This window comes from Stylophora pistillata, chromosome 1, assembly GCF_964205215.1.
Source record: "Stylophora pistillata chromosome 1, jaStyPist1.2, whole genome shotgun sequence".
Classification (NCBI taxonomy): Eukaryota; Metazoa; Cnidaria; class Anthozoa; order Scleractinia; family Pocilloporidae; genus Stylophora; species Stylophora pistillata.
This window is the reverse complement of record NC_142519.1, coordinates 32,369,159-32,390,695: the sequence shown is the minus strand read 5'-3', so window position 1 is coordinate 32,390,695 and position 21,537 is coordinate 32,369,159. Positions and strand designations below refer to the sequence as shown.

At 39.1% G+C, this 21,537-nt stretch overlaps 2 protein-coding genes across 2 annotated transcripts; both read left to right on the top strand.

Moving 5' to 3' along the window:
- The first annotated feature begins 226 nt into the window (after positions 1 to 226).
- On the top strand, positions 227 to 18,350 carry LOC111324421 (triacylglycerol hydrolase DDHD2). The gene is made up of 17 exons (XM_022927970.2): positions 227 to 433; positions 1,344 to 2,230; positions 2,673 to 2,880; positions 3,205 to 3,294; positions 4,427 to 4,568; positions 4,784 to 4,886; positions 5,351 to 5,456; positions 5,591 to 5,625; positions 6,110 to 6,165; positions 6,324 to 6,504; positions 7,313 to 7,408; positions 7,902 to 8,227; positions 8,958 to 9,039; positions 9,652 to 9,742; positions 15,490 to 15,651; positions 15,995 to 16,136; positions 16,495 to 18,350. Exons 1-17 carry the CDS (start codon positions 262 to 264, stop codon positions 16,544 to 16,546), a joined length of 2,931 nt encoding a protein of 976 aa, XP_022783705.2. The 5' UTR covers positions 227 to 261; the 3' UTR covers positions 16,547 to 18,350.
- LOC148742139 (uncharacterized) lies at positions 9,749 to 15,169 on the top strand. The gene is made up of 3 exons (XM_088734978.1): positions 9,749 to 12,570; positions 12,860 to 12,957; positions 13,408 to 15,169. Exons 1-3 carry the CDS (start codon positions 12,246 to 12,248, stop codon positions 14,149 to 14,151), a joined length of 1,167 nt encoding a protein of 388 aa, XP_088591104.1. The 5' UTR covers positions 9,749 to 12,245; the 3' UTR covers positions 14,152 to 15,169.
- Positions 18,351 to 21,537: the final 3,187 nt, after the last annotated feature.

Genomic DNA, 21,537 nt, shown 5'->3' with positions numbered 1-21,537 from the left:
CTGGATGGAGGCTCCACTGTATGTTTCTGATCTTGATCAAAACGAACAAATCTGCTCGGTAAGTTCTTTGGAAATGGAGTCCCAATATGAGGCTAATCATATCATACTCCATATGTTTTCCACCAAAACTCAGATATGCCTCTTGTCACAGTAGAACTCAAAAGCAAATTTGGTCGATTTGGTCTGCAATGCGCGCTAAGGCTGGAGCTTCTTTTCGAGCCCGCGATCTCACCACATTGTTCTGACGTGTCCATCTTCAAAATGGCGGACCGACAAGGTTCTGATTCATCACAAAAACATACGCCATTGCACGGGATATCTCTGGCTAACTTTGGTGGGAATTTGAACTTTGGACCGACTCTTGTGCCAGCGTCCGATTCTTCCCCAATTTCGTTAAGAAATCAAACTACTGCTGCACCGACCACCAGTAGAGGTAATGTGTTTCGGTTTTAGGGTTTTAAACTTACAGCTTCAATTTTTCTTTGATTCAGACCTAAAAATCATTGACCTTGCTTTGAGTACGAAATTGGCCAGACTCATAATTCTCATCCTCTGCGTACGTAATGGCTAGAAATATATTTTCGTGCTGTTGCAAACGGATGGAAGGTTTTCATCGATCTTTTTTATCGTGTCATTTGCATGTTGTTTCATACGTACGAAAATGATTGTTGATTGTGTCGCACTTGTTATGACCATTTAATTCAGGCAATTCTCGTGTGACTAAGTTCACATCGTGATGATGGTTTTTTTTTTATTTTGGATGCTGTAACCCTTCATCAACTATTTCAAGTAGGATTCGTGCATGTTCTTTTCTTTTGCGACATTAGAAGGGGTACATTTACTTCCTCTATTACTCTGAGTGGGGACATTGCTGACGAGAGCATTAGTTTCAGGGTCTGTAGTCTGAGTTAGCAATTTCAGCATTTACCTCTATTGCTAGCTGCCAACTGACAACAGCCATCAGTAACTGCTCTCGCTCATAGTGGTCGGTTAATTTCAGTATTACCTTTTACCAAAATTATTTTCCCCAGCAGTAAGAAACTCTTAAGAAGGAAATGTTTCTTAATTTATATTTTGTTAAGTTAGTCACCAGCTGGTGCACAACACCCGATTTGTTGTCCTATTTTCAGTTTAGCTGCTTACAATTTGAGGGTTGTAGATATTGATTTGAAAGCCAAAGAAATTTTTAGAATAGCTTGACATTTCTTAACAAATATTTGATTCTCTGGAAAAGTTTGATGGTGGAAATTCGGTGAGAATATAGGACAGATAGCCATAGCTTGATTTTACATGCTGATTAATTTTATTTGTATAGTATCTTTACTTCTGCTTTTCACCTGTAGCAACACCTGCCCTGGAACATGTAGGTGAAGAAGACAGTTTTCTTGGTCAGCAGCCATTGACTCAACAGCAGGCTCCAGCCCCTTTTCAGTCTCCAGCATCACAGGTAAAGACCCAAACATCACCATTCTTTACTATGGCATCTTCCTCCTCATCTGGTCCTGATGACTTTCTCTCACCACAAACATCAACTCATGGTACAGCTGAAACTTTTTCCAGTCCTCAACTTCCTGTTAGCAAATCACCATACCAGACTTCACCAGCTGTGGGGCCTGGGTCCCAGACGCCACCAAAAGCAGTTTCTACTCTTCCTCAGTCCTCACCTGGGATGACAGCTAGTTGGGCCCAGTCTCAATCTCCACCCACAACCAGTAATTTGCCTCAAACTCCACCTTTTCCTTCTGGCAGTCTGCCCCAATCTCAATCATCTACTGCTGGACCCCAGACTCTACCAACTGCTGCAGGTCTGTACTATTCCTCATCCCCATCTTCTGTGCCTTACCCCTCACCTCAACCTTCATATCAGTACAGCAGTTCCATGTCTCCTCGGCAAGTGCAAAGTGGAATTACACCCAGTGTAACAACACCCGCTACAGTTGAACCTGTCAAACCTCACTGGTTTTATCAGAAAGGAAATTCTTCCTGGAGACCATTCTCATACATAGATTCTGAGAACTTAGAGCAGGCATATAAAACTTCTTCAGCTAGTGGTGACCGAATCATTGCCACTGATGGTGGTCGATATGATGTGAACCTTGACAAAAGGCTGCGGTACCCTCTCTACTGGGAGGAAGATGTGTCTGTTGTAAGAAGATGCAGCTGGTTTCACAAAGGAGATGGAGAGTCCAAACTTGTGCCTTACAAAGAGGATACAGCAGCTAGGCTTGAGGTATTGTGTTTGTCCAAATATGTATATGTTAAGTAGCATATAAATGCTTCATCCTACTTTGATCTAAGGCAAGTCTGTCATTTTGTTCACATATGAGTTTTCCATTATGGCCTTACTTATTTTGTACCCAACCCAAGTCAGCTTGATGACTTAAAAATTACATGGCATTTAGTGGGCTCTTTCTTATCCCACTTTCTATTCATCACTTCTTGAATTTTTGGTAGATACAGTAATTTTGAATGCACTTGAAAACCCATGAGTGCCTTCATGGAGCACAAGACATTTAATCTGATAATACGTCAAGTAACAGTATGACATTTAATTTTCCCATCAGGATAATTTTTTATCTAATGTAGTGTTCAAAATTGCAGTGCTCAGATATCTAAAATATCTCTAGAGACATAGTCCAGAGTGCACCTTTAATTTTGTCAATTTATTTCAGGCTGAGTTTCTTTTGGGATTTCGTGAGGCTAAATGGCCATGTAGAGTGGAATTATCAGATGGAGAGCATGTTGTGATGCATAATGCAAATGTTATGGTACATTTTGTACCAAATAATGAGTCCCAGAACTGGAGTGGGGAGGACATCATAGCCAGGCCAAAGGTGGTTAGACGAGGGGTGACAGATATTGAGGATGAAATCAGTGATGGTCAGTGTGTGAATCAATTGTGTTGATTGTGTAGATGTTATCTCATTGTAAATGTATTGTGGTGTCCAAATGTAACTTTACAGAACTCATTAATTTTATGAAACATGAAGCCTTGCCTTTGCTACACTTTTTTAGCTATTTTTTTTAGGTTTTATAGAGTTCTTATGAGTATGTGCACTTTTGAAGCCTGCATAATAAGATTTTCCCCACATTTTTTTATTAATGTCTATAATAATGTTGTGAACATTATTCGTATGTAATATAATTGATAGTATCACCATAGGTATGTCACTCATTTTTTGTTAAATTGGCCTTCCTTTTCAGGTGAACCTGCTCAAATTGACCATCTGATATTTGTTGTCCATGGTATTGGGCCCATTGCTGATCTGAACTTTAGGAATATTATTGAATGTGGTGGGTACATTTACATAAAGAGCACAGCACTGCATTTCTCTAACAAACCTGAGTAACAGTTTGGGTGTTTTTAGTTTTAAACTGCCTTATAAATTATATAAAGATGAAACAATTTTTTTTTTAGTGTAATAGAAAAATCAGAGCCCCAGATGGGACTTGAACCCACGACCCTCCGTGATCTAGTCGGATGCTCTAACCACTGAGCTACTGGAGACTCAAATTATATAGATTCTTAATATTTGAATTACACACAATAATCACTGGTACCAAAATACGGTGATTTTCATTCATTTTTGTATGAGCAGGAAGTCTTCATGCCAATTTTTTTAAACAGGTACACCTCTTCCTCTTGAAATGTCTTAAGAATATTGTACTGACGAAACATGATTGGCAATTCCACAAATTGATCATGGAACTTTAAATTTTTTGATTACAAATGGACCATTTGTTAATGAGTAAAGGCATTCCTTGGTGTTAATGAAGTTACTAAAACTGTATTGCAGCAAATGGTTTGAACCTGGGGGTAACTCTTGAAAGTGTTGTGTGATTGTTTGGGTGAGTGTAGTCTGATCATCCGGGTGAGTGTAGTCCTGAGAAGGACTTGTTGTCGGTGGTGGTGACTGACATTTCGACAACCTGTGCAGAAGTCATCATCAGAGTCAAGTGAATAGATGTTGTCAGTAGAATATTCTAAGTCCAGTTCATGTAAAATGATTGGTCAGTTTTGCTGTGATGTTATTGGCTATAAGACTCAAGTGGCATAAGTTGGTTGTGATTGGTCTGTTTCGATCCATCAGTAAAGTAAGGTTGTTCTGTTTGGTTTATTTGTAATGTTAACGTTGTGAATGAGTCACGTGTATGGAGCTGGTAGTAGTTGTGTCAACTACTTGACTCTGATGATGACTTTTGCGCAGGTTTTCGAAACATCAGTCACCACCACCGACAACAGTCCTTCTCATGACTGCATTCACACAGATGGTCAGACCACTCTTTCACATAAAACTGTATCACTTCAATACCTGAGAGGTACTGAAGGTGGCTGTCTGATAACCAACTTTTATTGAAACCCTGCATTTAGGATGCTGATGTTAACACCAACTAAACTTACTAACTTTCTTTCTGGCAATCGTAGTTGATGATCTGCGCAGAGTCAGTCTTCAAATGCTATTTGATCATCATGAAGAGTTGTCCAGAGGCTGCACCATTGGAAGGGTAGAGTTTCTTCCTGTTCAGTGGCACTCAAAACTTCACAATGATTCTACTGGTGTAGATGAGTAAGTTTGCTTATCCTTATTATTTTTTAATGCATGTCACTCAGTCTCACCCAACATTTTTTGCTGAATCTATTCTGAGGAAAAAGTTGTTAGCTTAAAATTGATACAGCTTTAGGAGTAAGAAGAGAGCTTTCCAATCTTTTACTCATTGAAGTTTTTTTCTTACATATTTATATAATAATCCTAAAACTGTTTTAATTGTTTCACATCTGCAGAAGACTTCAGTCCATATCCTTAGGCAGCATACGTCGCCTCAGAGAGTTTACAAACTCCACCCTTGTTGACATTCTTTTTTACACAAGCCCTACATATTGTCAAGTATGTTTCTTTACAATTTTTCATTAAAAAGATACTCCACAATTCATTGAAAGATATACAGTTGTGTGTGTGAGGGTGACTACTTATGGAATGTCAGTGACTTTAAAAAGCCGACAGAATACTTGAAGTTTCTACTTAACAAGGCATGTGTACATACATTTACGGGTATGTTTTAAAGTGATACAAAGTAATGTAAGTGAATCAAGGTATCTTTTATTCCACATTTTATGTTGGAAACTTGGGTTAAAAAAAAAGATTAACTATGCCATTGTCTATATTTGCCTTGGTGTAATAAAGTTTGACAGACTGCAATGAAATTTTGGCAGAATACTTGATGGTAACCCGTGTGGGAGATTAGTCTTTGCATATCCAAGCATGTTGTACACTGACAAGTTCTGAACTGAGTGAAACAAGATTTTATTAAGTGTGGCCCTTTTTTATTCCTTTTTTTTTTTTCTGTGCAGAACATCGTTAACACAGTAGGTGACGACATCAAGCGATTGTTGGAAATCTTCAAGAAAAGGAATCCAATGTTTAATGGAAAATATTCAGTCTGTGGACACAGTTTAGGTAAGGATTAAACAAAATAACATCACTGCTATAGCTTCAAAATGCCTAAGACTTGTTGACTGATCCTCTCTGTCTAATTAGCAAAAAACAAGCAGAAATCAAACAAAGTAATCAGTATGTTGATTTCCTTTCAGGTTCAAGTATTCTGTTTGATATTCTTCAACATCAGGTAAGTGAGTTTGTTTGGTACCAGAAATTGTCACCAGCCTGAAGTCTGTATTCAAGCCAGTTGCCCCACCCACGTGCAGCTTATCCTGGTTTCCTTAGCATGGAGCAACTCGAAGTAAATTACCACTTCCCCCCCCCCTAGGATGGGATACTAGTCCATTGCAAGGTTACCCTCCAGTATTTCATCAGGCTTCTCTGTCAATTTTCCAGTACCCATTTCTACTCCTGGGTGGAAAGAGGCACTGTGAGAGTAGTCTTTTACCCAAGAACACAACGTATATTGACCCAGCCAGGTCTCCAACCCAGACCTGTTGACCTGGAGTCCAGCTCACCAACCATTGGGCCATAGCATCTTCCATCATCACTGGCCCTAGCGCAGGAAAATTGGTATCATTTTTTTTTTAACTGTTTCTAAACAGCTCTGTAGAAAGTCGTTGTTATTTGGGATAGGAAGTACAAACAACTGTCCTTTTTTCTTACTTTAGAAAGACCAGCACAAGCAAATGCCCTTACCAAAGCAACCTTTGATTGAAGAAGCAAGGTAAGCTTTTCATTTTTTTTCCATGTAAGTTCGTAATAGTTGTTCTAACGATAAAAATCAGCTGGTATTGATGACATTTGGGGTCATTTTGGCGTTGTTGTTGTTTTTTTTTTTATGTCAAATTTGGATCAAATCTTCTTTGATTATTTTTTTTCCAGTGAGATTTTAAGCACAGATGGCCTCGCAACCGATAGTAACGACCAAGGACAAGATTCAGATGAGCATTCAGGTGATGAAGAAGCTGAGTCGTACCCAGCTCTGAGAGATGCGCTAGCACAGCTCGGTCTACCTGAATACATCGACTTGTTTGAGTCTGAAGAGATGGACATGGAGACATTTGTAAGTTTATCGAGCAATAAATACTTGTCCATGATACATGTATGCTTGCCCGAAATGAAAGTCGATTCAATATTACCTTGACTTCGGAGCGCTTTTCGATTGAGTTTCATAAAACCAAAACCAAAATGGCCAATCAGAAAAACCAATGAGAACCTGAAGAGCCAATGAGAACTTAAAGCAAAAACAACTGAACTGTCTAAAACGCAGGAAAACGCAGTCGACCAAGACGTGTTTGGTGTTAGTTTTGCATCTGATTGGTTCAGAGAGTGGCGCGTGTTTTCTGGACCAATCACAGAGCAAAACAAGGAAAACCAATGCAAACCCTGATTACTTTCGACACTTGATTCAAAATTGGTATAAAGTGTACCATCAAATAATGTCATTCCTCTGTTTGTTTGTTTGCACAAAATCCTACAATGAACAAGTCAGTCTTCTGCGTCTCAAAAGATTAGTTATCCGCTTCTCTTGGATGTAAACTGAGTGTTTTCTCTTTTCAGCTGCAGTCCTTTTATTTGTCTTAATAGCTTTTTTCTTGCGTGTCTCTTAACGACTCTGAAATTTCGACGTCATTTCCAATAAAGAGTGACTTCAGTTTAACCCCTCGATCCCAAGAGTGACCAGCATCTAATTTCTTCTTACAATATTACCCTTGAATCATGCTTTAATGTCACGAGAATGAAGGAAATGATCACCAGCTAAAGAAGCTCTTGATTGTTTAAACAAATTCTCCGCGCCCGCACCTCAGGAAATTTCAGAGAACCGTATGGAGAATATGCATACTGATGTTAGGGTGGTTGATTTTCCGCAGTTACTGTGCGGCGAGGAAGACATCAAGGAAATGGGAATACCCATGGGACCCAGAAAGAAATTGATGGGCTTCCTAAGAAATCAGAAATCGATTATGGTAGGTTTTCATTCTACACCACGGTTCTCAGTCAGCTCTCTGCAGCTATCATTGTATTTATTTATGATTGTTAGGAAAGCAAAATTAGTATCGAGTCTCAAGGCCATGAAAACGCGGGAAAAGTCGCATGATTAGTTTGGATTTGGTTGGGAAGGCAATATCTTCTCTCTGTTTGGTGAAAAAACTTTGCGTCAGTCATTGGTAACAAACGAGTATGGAGTAACGCAAATGATACGGTGATGTGGTCACATACAGATGAAACATTCAAATTGAACTGACTCAAAGCAAAGTCATGTCGACCTGGACTTGTATGTGATTGCTTCGCCAAAATGTATGAATTTGAGACGTGTGAAAGGCCAAGAGTGGATCAAAGAAATAGGTTCAAATGCCTCTTGACGATCGATTAAAGGCTTTCTGTCTCCAATTTAACGAACAATTGTGTAACGCTTTTTGCATTCTTTCGAAAAGCGCTTATCTTTCTTCAATTCTATAGGAAAAAAGAAAACTCGAGAGAGAAGAGAATAAAAAAGCAAGAGCAGAAGCGAGAGCGAAAACAAAATCCGAACGTAAAAAGTTAAAAGAATCTACCAAGGAGAAGGCAAGTTCCGTGGTGGACATGACGCCATCCACTGTTTTGGCCCGAGCAGACTTAGCAACAAGCAAGTCTCTATCTGTTGCTTCTGTGTCGAGTGTGGAAGTTGTTTATCAACAAGGACTCGCGGGAACTGGACAGCCTTTCGTAGAATACCCGCAACTGGATTTGAAATTTTACGCATTGTTCGCTCTGGGCTCTCCCATCGGAATGTTTTTGACCGTGAGGTGAGAAAGGTTCTCAACCGGAGGTAGCCTGAGAGAAGGACCCCGTTATACATTAGGGACCTTAAGAAACCACGACGGCGACGCCAAGAAAGACTTCGATAAAAAAATGAATTTCTACTCTTAGTTAGAATTTCAAAAACGGCTGCAGGAGCTTACTGTCTCATACAGCGCCACAGCTCAACTTCAGCATGACGTATAAAGTAACCGTTGAGTTCCAAATGGAAATTAAAATAATTTGCCGTCGCGGTTTCGGTTCGCAGACGACGCAAATTTTGGCGATTTCACGTTGTTGTTTTGCATAGGACGGCTAAGAAATGTACAAAGTTTCAAAACGCACGTCCTGAGCTATTGTTCTGCCAATTAGATCTCTAGTTTTTCCACGTCCTCGTTACCGTCGCCGTCGTGGTTTCTTAAGGTCCCTATTATTTAGCGCTGCCGCAGGACGCACGTTTCGCGGGCGAAGAAACGTTCGTTCCGAAGCTCTAATAATGAGGGGTGGTTCGCAGGCTACTGCCACCTTTTTGGATCAATGCGACCTCATTTGTAAAAAATAACAATTTTTATAATTAGGAAAAAGGTTACATCCTCTGTATATTCACAAGAAACGAATTGTTATATTTGATTTTTTAGACCGTGGAGACTGTTTATTGATAACACTAATGCGTAACTGATGATATCATCAATGCTGTTTCCATTTTCAGTCTAAAGTGACGAATTTTTCTTTTTACAGAGGTGTGGATGAAATCGGACAGGACTTTCAGCTGCCCACATGTCCACGTCTCTTTAACATCTTTCATCCGTTTGATCCTGTGGTAAGCTCAATACATTCAGTGTGATGTGGCTCTCTTGAGAGCAGTATTCAGTGGAGTGTCAAAAACCTTAAGTCGGCAAAGTAATAGCAGTGGTCGATCAGAATAATGGTGAATATCGTGGAGAGCCAATGATAACTCCTAGAGAAAATGGACAAAGTGCTTTCAGGCGCCTGAAAACGCTAGCGCCTAAGTCGCCATTGGTAATAGGTTTGCCTCTAATTGTTTGAGAGACTGGTACGAGTTTTCCCAGACTATTTGTAGAGCGAAATTAACCATCACCAAATGATTCCTGCATTGCTGTCGACACTCAGTTGAAAGTTGCTTTTGTTAATTACGTTCTTGTAGACTGTCATACGGATGTTAGCCTGCGAGCAGAAGGGTGATTTTTGCCCGCGGGGAAGTATGAGGGTCCATGAGGCGTTGAGCAACGCGAGGCGGAGACAGGTCTACAGGGGGTCTAATACTGACACTAGTGCTAGACCCCCGGCCAACTTCTTCCTGACTCAAATCTTCAAGCGAGCGGAAAAACGCTCTTCCTGCAGCGCTAATAATAAGGGCCTGTTCGCACGCTTTACGAATACCATAGATCTAACCAACTTGTCTTTATCGCAGGCATACCGAATCGAACCGTTAGTGAATCCTTCTGTTCGAGCCAACCCTGTATTGATGCCACACCACAAGGGAAGGAAACGAATGCATCTGGGTGATGTCACTTTCCTTTGCTTTCTATTCGGGACTCTTTTAAAAAAAATTCTCTAACAACATCTAGTAATCTTTATTTTTTTCATCCTTAAGAGGAAGAAACTTAAAGGGGGGAGGGTTTCACAACTTTTATCGAGCGCACTGCGACCGTAATAGTGTAGCTCATGAGATTCTCTCTTGCTTCAAGTTACAAGCTATATTCAGTCAGTTCATAGACAAAATATGAAAACTTCACTTGAAATCCTTTTCATATCAGCATGATCAGAAGACATCCTTCCCTTTGACCTTAATTTGCCTATCAAAAGTTAACCATTTTAAAAGAAAAAATTCTCAAAATGCAGGCGCAAATCGGGCTAAAATAACACATCGGAGGATAGTTTATACACCAATGAGGTCACCGATTGCCTCAAACCTGCAGGTAACTCTCTAGCTTTCATCCACCATCATTTTGAAATCAACGCAAATCAATGTCTTTACTTGATCACGCAAGTGTCGAAGCTTCTTTGCACAATTCTGAAGAAAGACTAAGATATGTCTTTGACCGTTCAAACTTCGTTTGTTTAACTTCTACGTAAAGTATCTCAGGTTTTCATAATAATTGGATAGAAAATAAATTGCGTGTTGTCCTAAAGCGGTGCACAAACATGATCACTCGTAACGCTTGCATGACTTTCAAAGTAAACAAAGGTGATCGGAAGGTGCTTTCTCGATAATTTTCCTTGAATCAGGTCAAGAGCCACGTATAAGGTGGAGAAGAAAAAAATTAATTCTGGTCATTGCAGACATACTGTGTAGCTCAAAAGGACACATAAGTTAAAATACATGTACGTTACGGTGTTATTTACAAAACAACCTTCTGCAAGAATTCTTGCAGTTTCTACCGAGGTTTAGCACACGGTATGTAATCAAAAGGCCCTCCTTTCTGAACATTTGCCGCCATCACTAGAGATTTTATGTTGTTACAGTCCTCAACGTTCTTGTGCGACAAAAGTAACCTCAAAACTAGTTAATGCAGCAATCGAAAGTCATGAAATGGAATGAAGCATAGAGTTAAAGATAACCATCCTAAATTTCTTGGAAACATGTGCATTCGTTACCATGTCACCAAGCTTTTTGAGTAAGGTGGCCTTCAAATCTCTGCCTTTGAAAGAATTGTCGAAAAAAGCACACATTTCCCTCAGCGCGGTGATTTTAAATTTTCCCTAGCGTGTCATTTGTAACATGTTCGCAAATATTGTGCCCATCATATAATATTGAATGAGTAAGTTAAAGTCAAATTTCGAAAATAGCATCCGCCACATCCTTTTTCCTTACTTCGTGTTCAAGATAACCGCTTTCTTCTTCGATGAGACTTTCGTCGTGATATGATGCACAATCCTCGCAGTAGATAGCGCTATTTAAGCAATAGCGAAAATCAGACCTGAAAAAAATCCGGCCTGTACGGGATTCGAACCACTGACCTCTGCGATACTAGTGCAGCGCTCTACCAATTGAGCTAACAAGCCAACTGGGAGCAGGCCGTTAAGTTGATTCGTAGTAAACCCGTGAAAGTGATAAATGAGATACAATGAAATATATGAAGTTCATATATTTTGTACTGCGGTATTAGATACATATGATGCACGATCCTCGCAGTAGATAGCGCTATTTAAGCAATAGCGAAAATCAGACCTGAAAAAAATCCGGCCTGTTGATTTAGAGGAACTGAAATTAGTAGTCGTGCGCTGAAAAGTGAAAGTTTTCTTTAGCCACTGTGACGAGAGCTCACTCTGAGATCACGTGCACCTCAGGTGACACATGATACAGTAGTCAATGTTATCTTTTCGCAATGAAATAAATCAGACAGATCGTGACGAGAGCGCACGTGGTTCAATAAAAGCGTGTCCTTTACCCTAAAGGTCTTGTGTTTATGGTAGCCGGGGAACGAAACAGCCACTAATTGGGCAAATTCCGCTGGGCAAGAAACTTTAACTTCCTTTTGTTAAAAGTAACCTAAATAGTGAATTGTGACGCGATTATTCTCCACCCGCCGCCATTCGAAACCGACAGTTCAGTGCTCACGTCCAGCTTGTGATTGACAGATGCTATCTCTTCCCTAGATAAGCTTGTGTTCAAAGAACAGATACCCGCTTACACCGCTTTTGCTATTGAAAATATTAGCTGAATACGTGAAGAAATTAATGATTCTTTATTATGGATCAAAGAAATAAAGGAGCCTCGTTTATGCTTTGGAAGCGGTCGAACACTCAGGAAAGAGGGACAAATTCTCGACTACGCATCGATTAACCTCCTACCGTTCTTTTATGCTCCAGCTGGTTCAGCCAAAGAAATTAGTATAAATTGGGCAGATGGCGTCGAATATTATAGGCTTTAGAATCTACATCAGATTTAATAATAGATTCAGAATTAATAAAACAGGATTTTAGGCGTGCAAGTCGCCTATCTGGCGTAGCTTTTGTTCCGTTCAGACGGCTCTGTTTTCTTTGTTAAAAACGCAGGTCGATATGATGGAGAAGTCATCTTGCAAGTCCTTGCAGCAGAGTTTTCCCTTACTCTCCGAAGCTGAAGACCTTTATCTCACACAGATTGCTAATTGTGCCTTAAACGGTTTTCTAACTTACCCGTGCATCATGTTGAACATTGTTACAATCCAGGTTTTGAGAAAAACTTCTTCTTTGCCAAAGACTTTGAGGACACTGCTCCTGGGTTTGGCTTTTTCTGATGTTTGTGTTGGTTTACTTGTTCAACCTTTGTATTTGGCACTTCTTGTTGGTTGGTTACATAGAGATTACTCCATGGAAAATGCGCGCGTACGATTTTTATTCACGAGTTGAGGAGTACCATGGTGGAATTTGTTTATTTTATAGATATTGAGATTTTTGAAAAGACAAATTGCTGGTCAATTTTATCAGTTTGGGCGCGCATGTTTAGAAAACCCATTCAATTGCTATTATAAACTAAAATATAAAGTTGTCTTTGTCTTTTGAAATGTTTAATGAAGATAACAATTCCAAATATATAGACGTAAATGACAACTTTTAGAGAAAAAAACTTGACTTAGATTTACAAGTCATAAATGTCGTAAATCAGAATGTCACTAAATCGTGAAAACACGCAGCGTCATACGCTTTTACGCTGAATAACGCAATGCAAACCTTAACCGATATCAGTCAAAAACTGTCTACAACTTTCATGAAAATTCAAGGAAAACTTACAGTGTACATAACTTAGTCATCATCGAAGTCGCTGGATACTCTGATTCTCTTCCACTGATGCTTTTTCGTAATCTTGTCCTTCTTTTGTGCGAACGCTTAAAATGAATTCACCCAAAAGTTCATTGTACTCGGCGGGAGGAATTTCAACTGTTTCACTTCGTGCTTCTCCTTTTGTTTGAAGGAACTCTGTGAAAAAAGCAACGTCTCGTTTCGTTTTCTTCACTGTGTTCTGGTTTTCTTGTTCTTCAATAAAAGTCTCAGTAGAACCTTCCAAAGAAGCAAACCTTGAACTAGCCATGTTGGATTCAAGAGTCGGAGTGAAACTCGCGGGCCACGGTTGTGCACTAGTGAATTTTCGTCGTTCGTGTTTGTGATTGGGCGAACGACGTTTTTTCACTAGTGAAAATTCATCGTTCGCGTTTCCTATTGGCTAATGGATTTAACGTACTAGTTTTACGCGGGCTTTTTGTCGTGTGTAAATCTCAGTATCTATGAAATAAAAAAGGATATGCCTGGCTGTGGAGTCCTTCAAAATTTCCTCTTCCTTGCCAATCTGTTTGCCCACATTTCGTTCTATCTGTTGGTTGCTATAAGTGTAGACAGGTTCTTAGCCGTTCATCTTCATCTCAGATACCAGGAACTTGTGACTTACAAGCGTGTTGTATCTGTGGTGGTCTTCATATCGCTTCTTAGTGTGTTTGTTTCTTCGATGACGTTTTGGGTTCCACAGCATATTCGACACCTCTACTTGGTCATTGATGAATTTATTTGTATCTGTACCACAACGGTTGCTTATGTTAGAGTTTATCTGGCTGTACATCGTCACAAGAACCAAATTCAAGGGCAGGGTGTTCAGTTGGGAGCACTCTCTGGCGAAATGTTAACTGGCACGATCAAGACAGTAGTCAGTGTATTCTATGTACATGTAATGTTTTTAGTTTGTTATTTGCCTTTATTCATATTTTTGGCCAGCACGAAAATTATTGGCTCGGGAATCATCTTGAAAAAAATTTATCTTTTCTCGTTAAGTTTCATCTTTCTAAATTCTTCTTTAAACCCTTTGATTTACGGTTGGAAGATGAGACACATTCGACACACTGTGGTGGACATACTGCGTAGCATGTCTTGCAAAAGAACTCATAATCGTGGCGATCATCACCTACCACCTGCCAATTGGGCACAAGTTAGCGAATAAATTACAAGAATGGTCGATATAGCCCATCGAATGACACTAGTGAAGACAATATCAGTCCTGTATGTTTGGGAAAAGAAATTTCGTTACTTACACTTATCTGTAAAACACGTTTAGCAATGAGTAGTAGTATTAAAGCGTTATCAGTTTGATCAATATGTAAACATTTATTAAACAAAAACAAACAAACGGAGAGCAGCATCTGCCGCCGTCATGGTTGACAACAAAATTTTGGAAAAAATTGTAGCCTTCTGTTTACTCCCCGTCAAAGCCGATGAGGCGCCCGGAGAATCAAAACTTCTGTTTAACAACTTTGGATTGTCTTAAATTTGGTTAGAAGTGTTAATTAGTTATGCATGATCATTAAAAGTTTCCCTCATCACTAAATTGGCCATAGCAGCCGACTCGGGGGACCACATGAAGCTTTAACATAACGTTAACTATTCTAATGATTGAAAATATCCAAAGGGAGGTTTCTGATTACCATAACGTGAAAATTCTCTTTAAAGATTGGCCATCTGAATTCGATCACGAGAATTAAAATATTTTTTCCAGTAAGAGCTTGAAGGTATTTCTTTCGCAGTCTCTCTCTTCATCACCGCAGGTGCCGTGGGCATGTACTTACGATATATGGTAGCCTTACAAATTGATGCCAATAATTATTATTATCACCCAAGTTTGGAATATGATTTCTCTATCTCAATTTCGAAATCAAACTCTTTTTAAAGTTCTTTAATTTCCTCTCAAAAGTTGGTATATGGGGTTTTGTTATTAAACCTATACGCATTTGTAGCTAATGGCGCGCTTTCATCTGCCTTCGTCTGCTAAACTTTGTTATATATATACTACTGTAAATAGCCCCTAGTCTTTTTTCTCTTTTTTTTTAGTGTCCCCAAATTAGTAAGGGATTTTTCCCTAGCTAGACGGCTCCTCACAAGTTTTACTACTACTACCACCACCACCACCACTATCACTATCACTACCACTACCACTACCACTACCACAACTACAACGATAACAACAACAAATGAAAAAGTACTGTTTTCGATCAAGATGGGTGTTTCAAAACTTTTGAAAATAATATTTTAAAACTAATGGCTAAAGGAAAAAAATTAACTGGTTAAGGTGCCAGGACATACGTCACTATCATTTAAATTTTGATTTTAAAATACAGTTGTGGGTCTGTTAAGTTACTGGGACTTTCGAGAAACGGGACCCTGGCCAGAGCCAACGTAAAACCTCATGGGCATTATTCAACTGTCTTCACCAATGTGGTGCCCTTACAGGGCAGACATTATTTTGCACACAGCCTAATTGGAATTTTTTTCAAATTTTTATTAGAACTCCGTGAGAATCTTTCAAGACTGGGCGCTAATCTGAAGCAGAGCCTCATTGATTCTGCGCGTAAAACGTGGGAATCACTCAATGAATTTGCACGAGCTCATTCAACTCAAGGACCTAACGAACAGGATTCTAATGTAGAGGAAGCTACTGAAGTCACAGGTAAGTAGTTGTAGAATCGATAAGCGTTTAGAGACTATGGAGTGATATATTGTTGTTGGGGACTCAGCTGAGCGCGTTTTCTCCCCAATATAACGCTAATTGAGAATTTTTATCAGTGATTATTTTGATGCAATTAACTACTCGAAAAGAGGGCTAAATTTTGAGAGATTTTTAGTAAACACTTTATATTAATTGGTTTTTCAGATAGTATCTTTGGCATTATTAACACTTTCAATCAGTTGTTGCATTTTTCTATGGGATTAAATAAGTTTTTGGTTTTCCAACGCCCTAAGAATATTAAAACCCAATCTAAAATTAACTTTTTATGTTATATCTCCTTCAGAGTGTCTCTCCGATCACCCAGCACAAATGGTCGAAGTAGGACGACTAAACGGTGGTCAGCGGATAGACTACGTACTTCAAGAGAAACCAATAGAAAGTTTGAATGAATATCTGTTCGCACTTAGCAGTCACGTGTGTTACTGGTGAGTGAAGTTAGCTCCTTCATTTGATCGTTTGATCCTCTTCTAAGCAGTGAAGCTTGCTGGAATGAAAATAAGCGAATTAAGTATTCTTCCGTAGTTTGAATTTTTATGTTTGGCTCCTCTTTTATTGCTAAGTTCCTTCCAGAAATGTTTTTAAGTCGTTCATTGTAAGTTTATAAAAACAGCTCCTAAGAAGGCAAAATTTTGCCTTTAGACGGTTCATCAGAAAGCCGGCAGCTCCATGGTCTAGACCCAGTCTCCCTAGCTCGCGTCCAAACGTATCGAACATCCCCAGGTACACTTAAAAGACCTGGAAACGAGTTCGCGAGTGTTTGACGATTATTTGTGTTTTTTCCAGGGTTTCAGAGGATACTGCTCTTTTTATGTTGAAAGAAATCTATAGAAATTAAGAACAAGATGACATTTAGCTCATGGAGAATAACAGTTCTCGTTGTGTCAACGCTGCTGCTGAACGAGGAATGATTCTGGACGCGCTTAAAGTTACCAAACAATTCACCAAAAACCTTACCATGATTGTGGAATTCAACAGCGCATCCAATGCCAGTAAAACTCTATTGATTTCAAATTTGACCTTTAACGTTGGTGTATTCTTCCGCCAAGATACTTACGGGCGTAAAACACGGACATTTAATATGAACAGTCATATTATTGAACCCATGGATATCTAAGAAACATTTACGGTGGTCTAATTGTTTAAACTAAAAACGTATGCAAGAGCAAAGGAGAATGCTACTCATGGGGACCCCCCCCTCCCCCGTTCGTTTTATCTGTAGTCTAGTTTCCAGCAAAAATGGAAGTACGTTAGGGGGATTTTCACCCGAACAAAAATTTATGGGACTTAAAATGAAATTTCTTTCAAATTATTTTCGGAAAATTTCGGTGATCCTAAGCGATTAAATTCAGGAAAAGTTGGTTATTTGAAGTTATATGATAAGCTGAATTATACACGTCTTTTGATTGGTTCTTACTCACGATCTATTTGAGTGCAGACGCATAAATGATGTCACCATAATTATTGGCACACTGGGTTGTACATCGTGCCACTCTTTTGTTGTTACCATATTCTGACGTCATCTGCGTTATGTTACTGAACAGACCCTCGGTGACATGGAATCTTTTTCGAATAGCCTGTGTTCTATCCCCCAGACCTCAGTTGTTTGAGTAGAGAGGCTGATTCCCTGGCTGTTGTGTAAGGACTTCTTTTTGTAATCAGTTAATGAGGAAGCTTTTTTGCTCTGGACTCTCATCTGCCGAAGTAACATGGGAGCTTCCAGGTCTCCGTGGTTTCATTTTTAAATCCCTACTTGTCAAATTGCGGAATTTTTTTTTTTTTTTTTTTTTTGTAATGACTATAAAATGACAAAATAATTTTAGAAATTTCCATGTTACTTCTCTTTGATGAATCAACTTCGATCACACGGTGTAATTTACGTGTAACAGTAGCTGTAGCCCCCTAGCCCTCTAACGCCCGAGAACTGATTGTAAATTCTCCCCTCTAACTGCTACACATTTCCTTGTAAATTAGTTAGGAGAATTTGGTGTTAGAACAAAATAACACACTGTACCGGATAATTTTTACTGCTTATTTGTTGGATGATATATGTATATGTAGGGAGAAGTGAAATGTTAACCACCTTAGGGAGATATAGAGGATATTAAATGGCCGCGCAGTCATACGAAATTTCTCTTCGAGTGCTTGATATCATTTTTACGAGGTAGCGGAGCGAACGAGCGGAATACTTTTCAACACGAGAAATTTCTTACCTCCAAGCGGCCATGTAATATTCTATTATGTAAACATCGATGAAACACCAACCATTTCACTTTCGCTGACGAAGGCGCGGTTTATTATGTAATCATAATAACGGTGTTATTCTCACGTGTGAAGATATCACGTTTTCGCGCGAAACCTTACCCATTTTTCATTGATGGTTATACAAGAAGAAGGGTAATTGGTCCACCAACTTTCTATTTCCGTTCGTATTTTGTTGATAAAGAGGAACTGAAAAAGTAGTTTTACGCGGAAAAGTGAACGTTTTCTTGAGCCGCAATTCGGCCGGACTCCACCGAGCGAGAAATGTTAAGCTCCTTAATATTTTAAAAGCAAGCTAAAAAGTGAAATGGGAAATTATTTTTCTCCCGTTCGCATTCGATATCGAAAATTAAATGCTGAAGTCCAGCTTGTGATTGACATTTGCTGTCTCGTTGGTCAGTCAGAATATTTGAACCATTCTAACAAGAATTGTGATTGGCTTGTTTTCACGAGAGAACAGCTGCACAATGGCAAAAGAGAGTTTGGTTTGAAAACATTAACCGAATGCGTGGAGAAATGAAAGGATCTTTTCTCACAAATCAAAGATATGAACGTGCCTCTTGTACGCTCAGGAAGGAGGAAGAAATACTTGACTACCAATAGATTAATACCCTGTCTTACTTTTGTGCTTGAAATGTTCTTTAAGGTAAGTCAAACATGCTAAACAATTTAAGACTTATTGAACAGAAGCTCTGGTAATGTTGCTTCTCTGAGAGGTTACATTAAAACCTGATCGGCTTGGATGCGGAGAAAAGAGAAGACAACAACACTTTCAGCGAAGATGTCAATTTTTTTGTTGGCCATGACGTCCTTACTCAGCAAATGTTGGTCTCCGTTAGTTTCTATATAAACGTTTACATAAGGCTAAAATGCTACTTACTGTTCAAAATGTTTTACATCTATGGGTTGTTTCAATTTTCAGTAAACCGTATACACAACAAACTCAGTGAAGTAAAGGTATTTCTTATCCCTCAGCATTCGGAACTTCTCTAGCTAATTCTTACTAACACTGTCTTCACTGGTGTCATTTGATACACTATGTCGACCATCCTTGTCATTAACTCCTTTCTGTTCACTGGTTTGTGCTCAATTGGCAGGTCGTAGCTGATGGTCGCGAGGAACATGAATTCTTTTCCAAGACATGCTTCGCATTATGTCTATAACAGTGCGTCGAATGTGTCTCTTCTTCCAACAGTAAATCAAAGGATTTAGAAAGGAATTCAGAAGGATGGAAGTAACAGAGAAAAGATAAAATATTTTCATAGGGATTCCCACGCCAATTGTTCTCATGCAAACCAAAAATATAGCGAAAGGCAAAAAACAAAGTAAAAAACAAGATATAGTTAGAATACGCCGACTATACCGTCTTGATCGCGCCAACTGACGTTTCAATCGAGTGTGCTCCCAACTAACGCCTTGTGCTGAATCCGATTTTTGTGACGACGTACAGCAACATAAACTCTAACATAAGCAAATGTTGTAATAAAGATACCCAAAAATTCATCAATTTTCATAAAGAGGAAGAAAATATTCAGCGAAACCCAAAACGGCATTGAAGAAACAAAGGCACTAAGCAGCGGTATGAAGATCACTACAGTGATAACGCGCTTGTGAGTCACCATTTCGTGATATCTGAGACGAAGGTGAATGGCTAAGAACCTGTCTACACTTATAGCAACCAACAGATAGAACGAAATGTGGGCAGCTGAACAGATTGATAAGGAAGAGGAAACTTTGAAGGACTCCACAGCCAGGCATATCCTTTTGTAACCAACCAACAAGAAGTGCCAAATACAAAGGTTGAACAAGTAAACCAACGCATACATCAGAAAAAGCCAAACCCAGGAGTAATGTCCTCAAAGTCTTTGGCAAAGAAGAGGTTTTTCTCAAAGCCTAGATTGTTACAATATTCAATATGATGCACGGGTAAGTCAGAAAACCATTAAAGACACAATTAGCTATCTGTGTTGAATAAAAGTCTTCAGCTTCGGAGATTAAGTGAAAACTCTGCAGCAATGACTTGCAAGATGACTTCTCCATCATATCATTCTGCGTTTCGCGAAGGAAAACAGAGTTGTCTGAACGGGTAAAAAGCTACGCCAGACAGGTGACTTGTCTCTCGACTGTTAGATTAATGTTGATGAAGTAATTACGAGACCGGCCTGCTGCAGATTCGAGAGCCTTTTATTCAAATTCGGCCGTCAGAACTAAATTTATTTCTCTGCATTTTGGCTGAGACAGCTTTCCTTTCAAAGAGTGCGCAAATCGCCGTCATGCGCTTTTCGTTAGTTGACGAATAGAGACTGCTGGAAAGCTCTTAGATTTGGCTAGAAATGTTATTTAGCTTATGCATGGTAACTTAAATTTTTTTATGATATTTGGTCGAAACGGCGGGAGAGCCCTCCGTCGCTTCAACATGAAAGCATTTTTATTAAAATTGCGCAGAAATGTTCGCGAACTAAATAAACCTGAAAATTTGCTTTATTTAACTTATAAGTACACAAAAATATTAGCCATCTGGGTTCGTTTATAAGGAGGCGAGTAGGTCCAATAATGACCATCATCTTTGTCAATGACGACAATCATGACGATGATAATAATAATAATGATACTAAAACAGTTACAGCAATAGTGATAATACTAATAATGATAATAATTCCAGCAAAAATGAAGTACGTTGGGGGAATTTTCACCTAGATGTATAAAAAATTTGCATTCACATTATTTTCAGCTGAATTATATACACATTTTGATTGGTTCTTACACATGATCTATTGGAGGGCAGATGCATGAATAAGGTAATACACAGTGCTGAAGTAACACGCAAACTTCACAGTTTTCGCAGTTTATTATTACTGAATTCAGGAATATCCAAGAAACATTTACGGCGGGCTAATTGGAGAATGCTACCCATGGGTAAACTCCACCCACCCCTGTCCCCCATGTAGGTTAGTTTCTAGCGTGTGCCTCTCTTTTGTTGTTACCACATTCTGACGTCACCTGTGATCTATTACTGAACAGACCCTCGGAAACATGGAGTTTATTTTTGAATAGCCTGTGTTCTTTTCCCCAGGCCTCTTTCGTTTGAGTAGAGAGGCCGATTCTCTAGTTACTGTGTAAGACCTTTTTTTTGTAACTAATTAATAGGGATATTTTTTTGTTCTGGACTCTCATCTGCTGAGATAACATGTAAGCTTCCAAGTTTTCGTAATTTCAGTTTTAAATCCTACTCGGTCAAATTGCGAAAACTTGTTTTGTAGTTACTATACAATATCAAAATAATTTTACAAATTTGCATGTTACTTCTCTTTGATGAATTAGCTTCGATCACTTCAACCTGACGCTATTCGAAAAATTTTATTGCCAGAAGATGGCGAAGACTTTCAGCCGGCTAGTGTAGTGTTACGTTGGAGCGATTACCCTGAAGATGTAAAGTGAAAACTTACCTTCTGCGTTTATACAATACTTTGAATATACATTTGGTTAGTCATATGGTGTAATTTCCGTGTAACAGTAGCTGTTGCTTGTTAACCCTTTAACTCCAAAGATCTGATTGTTTATTCTCCC

Coding starts and splice junctions, on each gene's coding strand:
- LOC111324421 (XM_022927970.2), top strand. CDS start 262: ATGGCGGACCGACAAGGTTCTGATTCATCACAAAAACATACGCCATTG. Junction 9,743..15,489: donor AAGGAAACGAATGCATCTGG/GTGATGTCACTT, acceptor AATTTTTATTAG/AACTCCGTGAGAATCTTTCA. Junction 16,137..16,494: donor AGCAGTCACGTGTGTTACTG/GTGAGTGAAGTT, acceptor TGTTTTTTCCAG/GGTTTCAGAGGATACTGCTC.
- LOC148742139 (XM_088734978.1), top strand. CDS start 12,246: ATGATGGAGAAGTCATCTTGCAAGTCCTTGCAGCAGAGTTTTCCCTTA. Junction 12,571..12,859: donor CGTACGATTTTTATTCACGA/GTTGAGGAGTAC, acceptor GAAAACACGCAG/CGTCATACGCTTTTACGCTG. Junction 12,958..13,407: donor AAATTCAAGGAAAACTTACA/GTGTACATAACT, acceptor TTAACGTACTAG/TTTTACGCGGGCTTTTTGTC.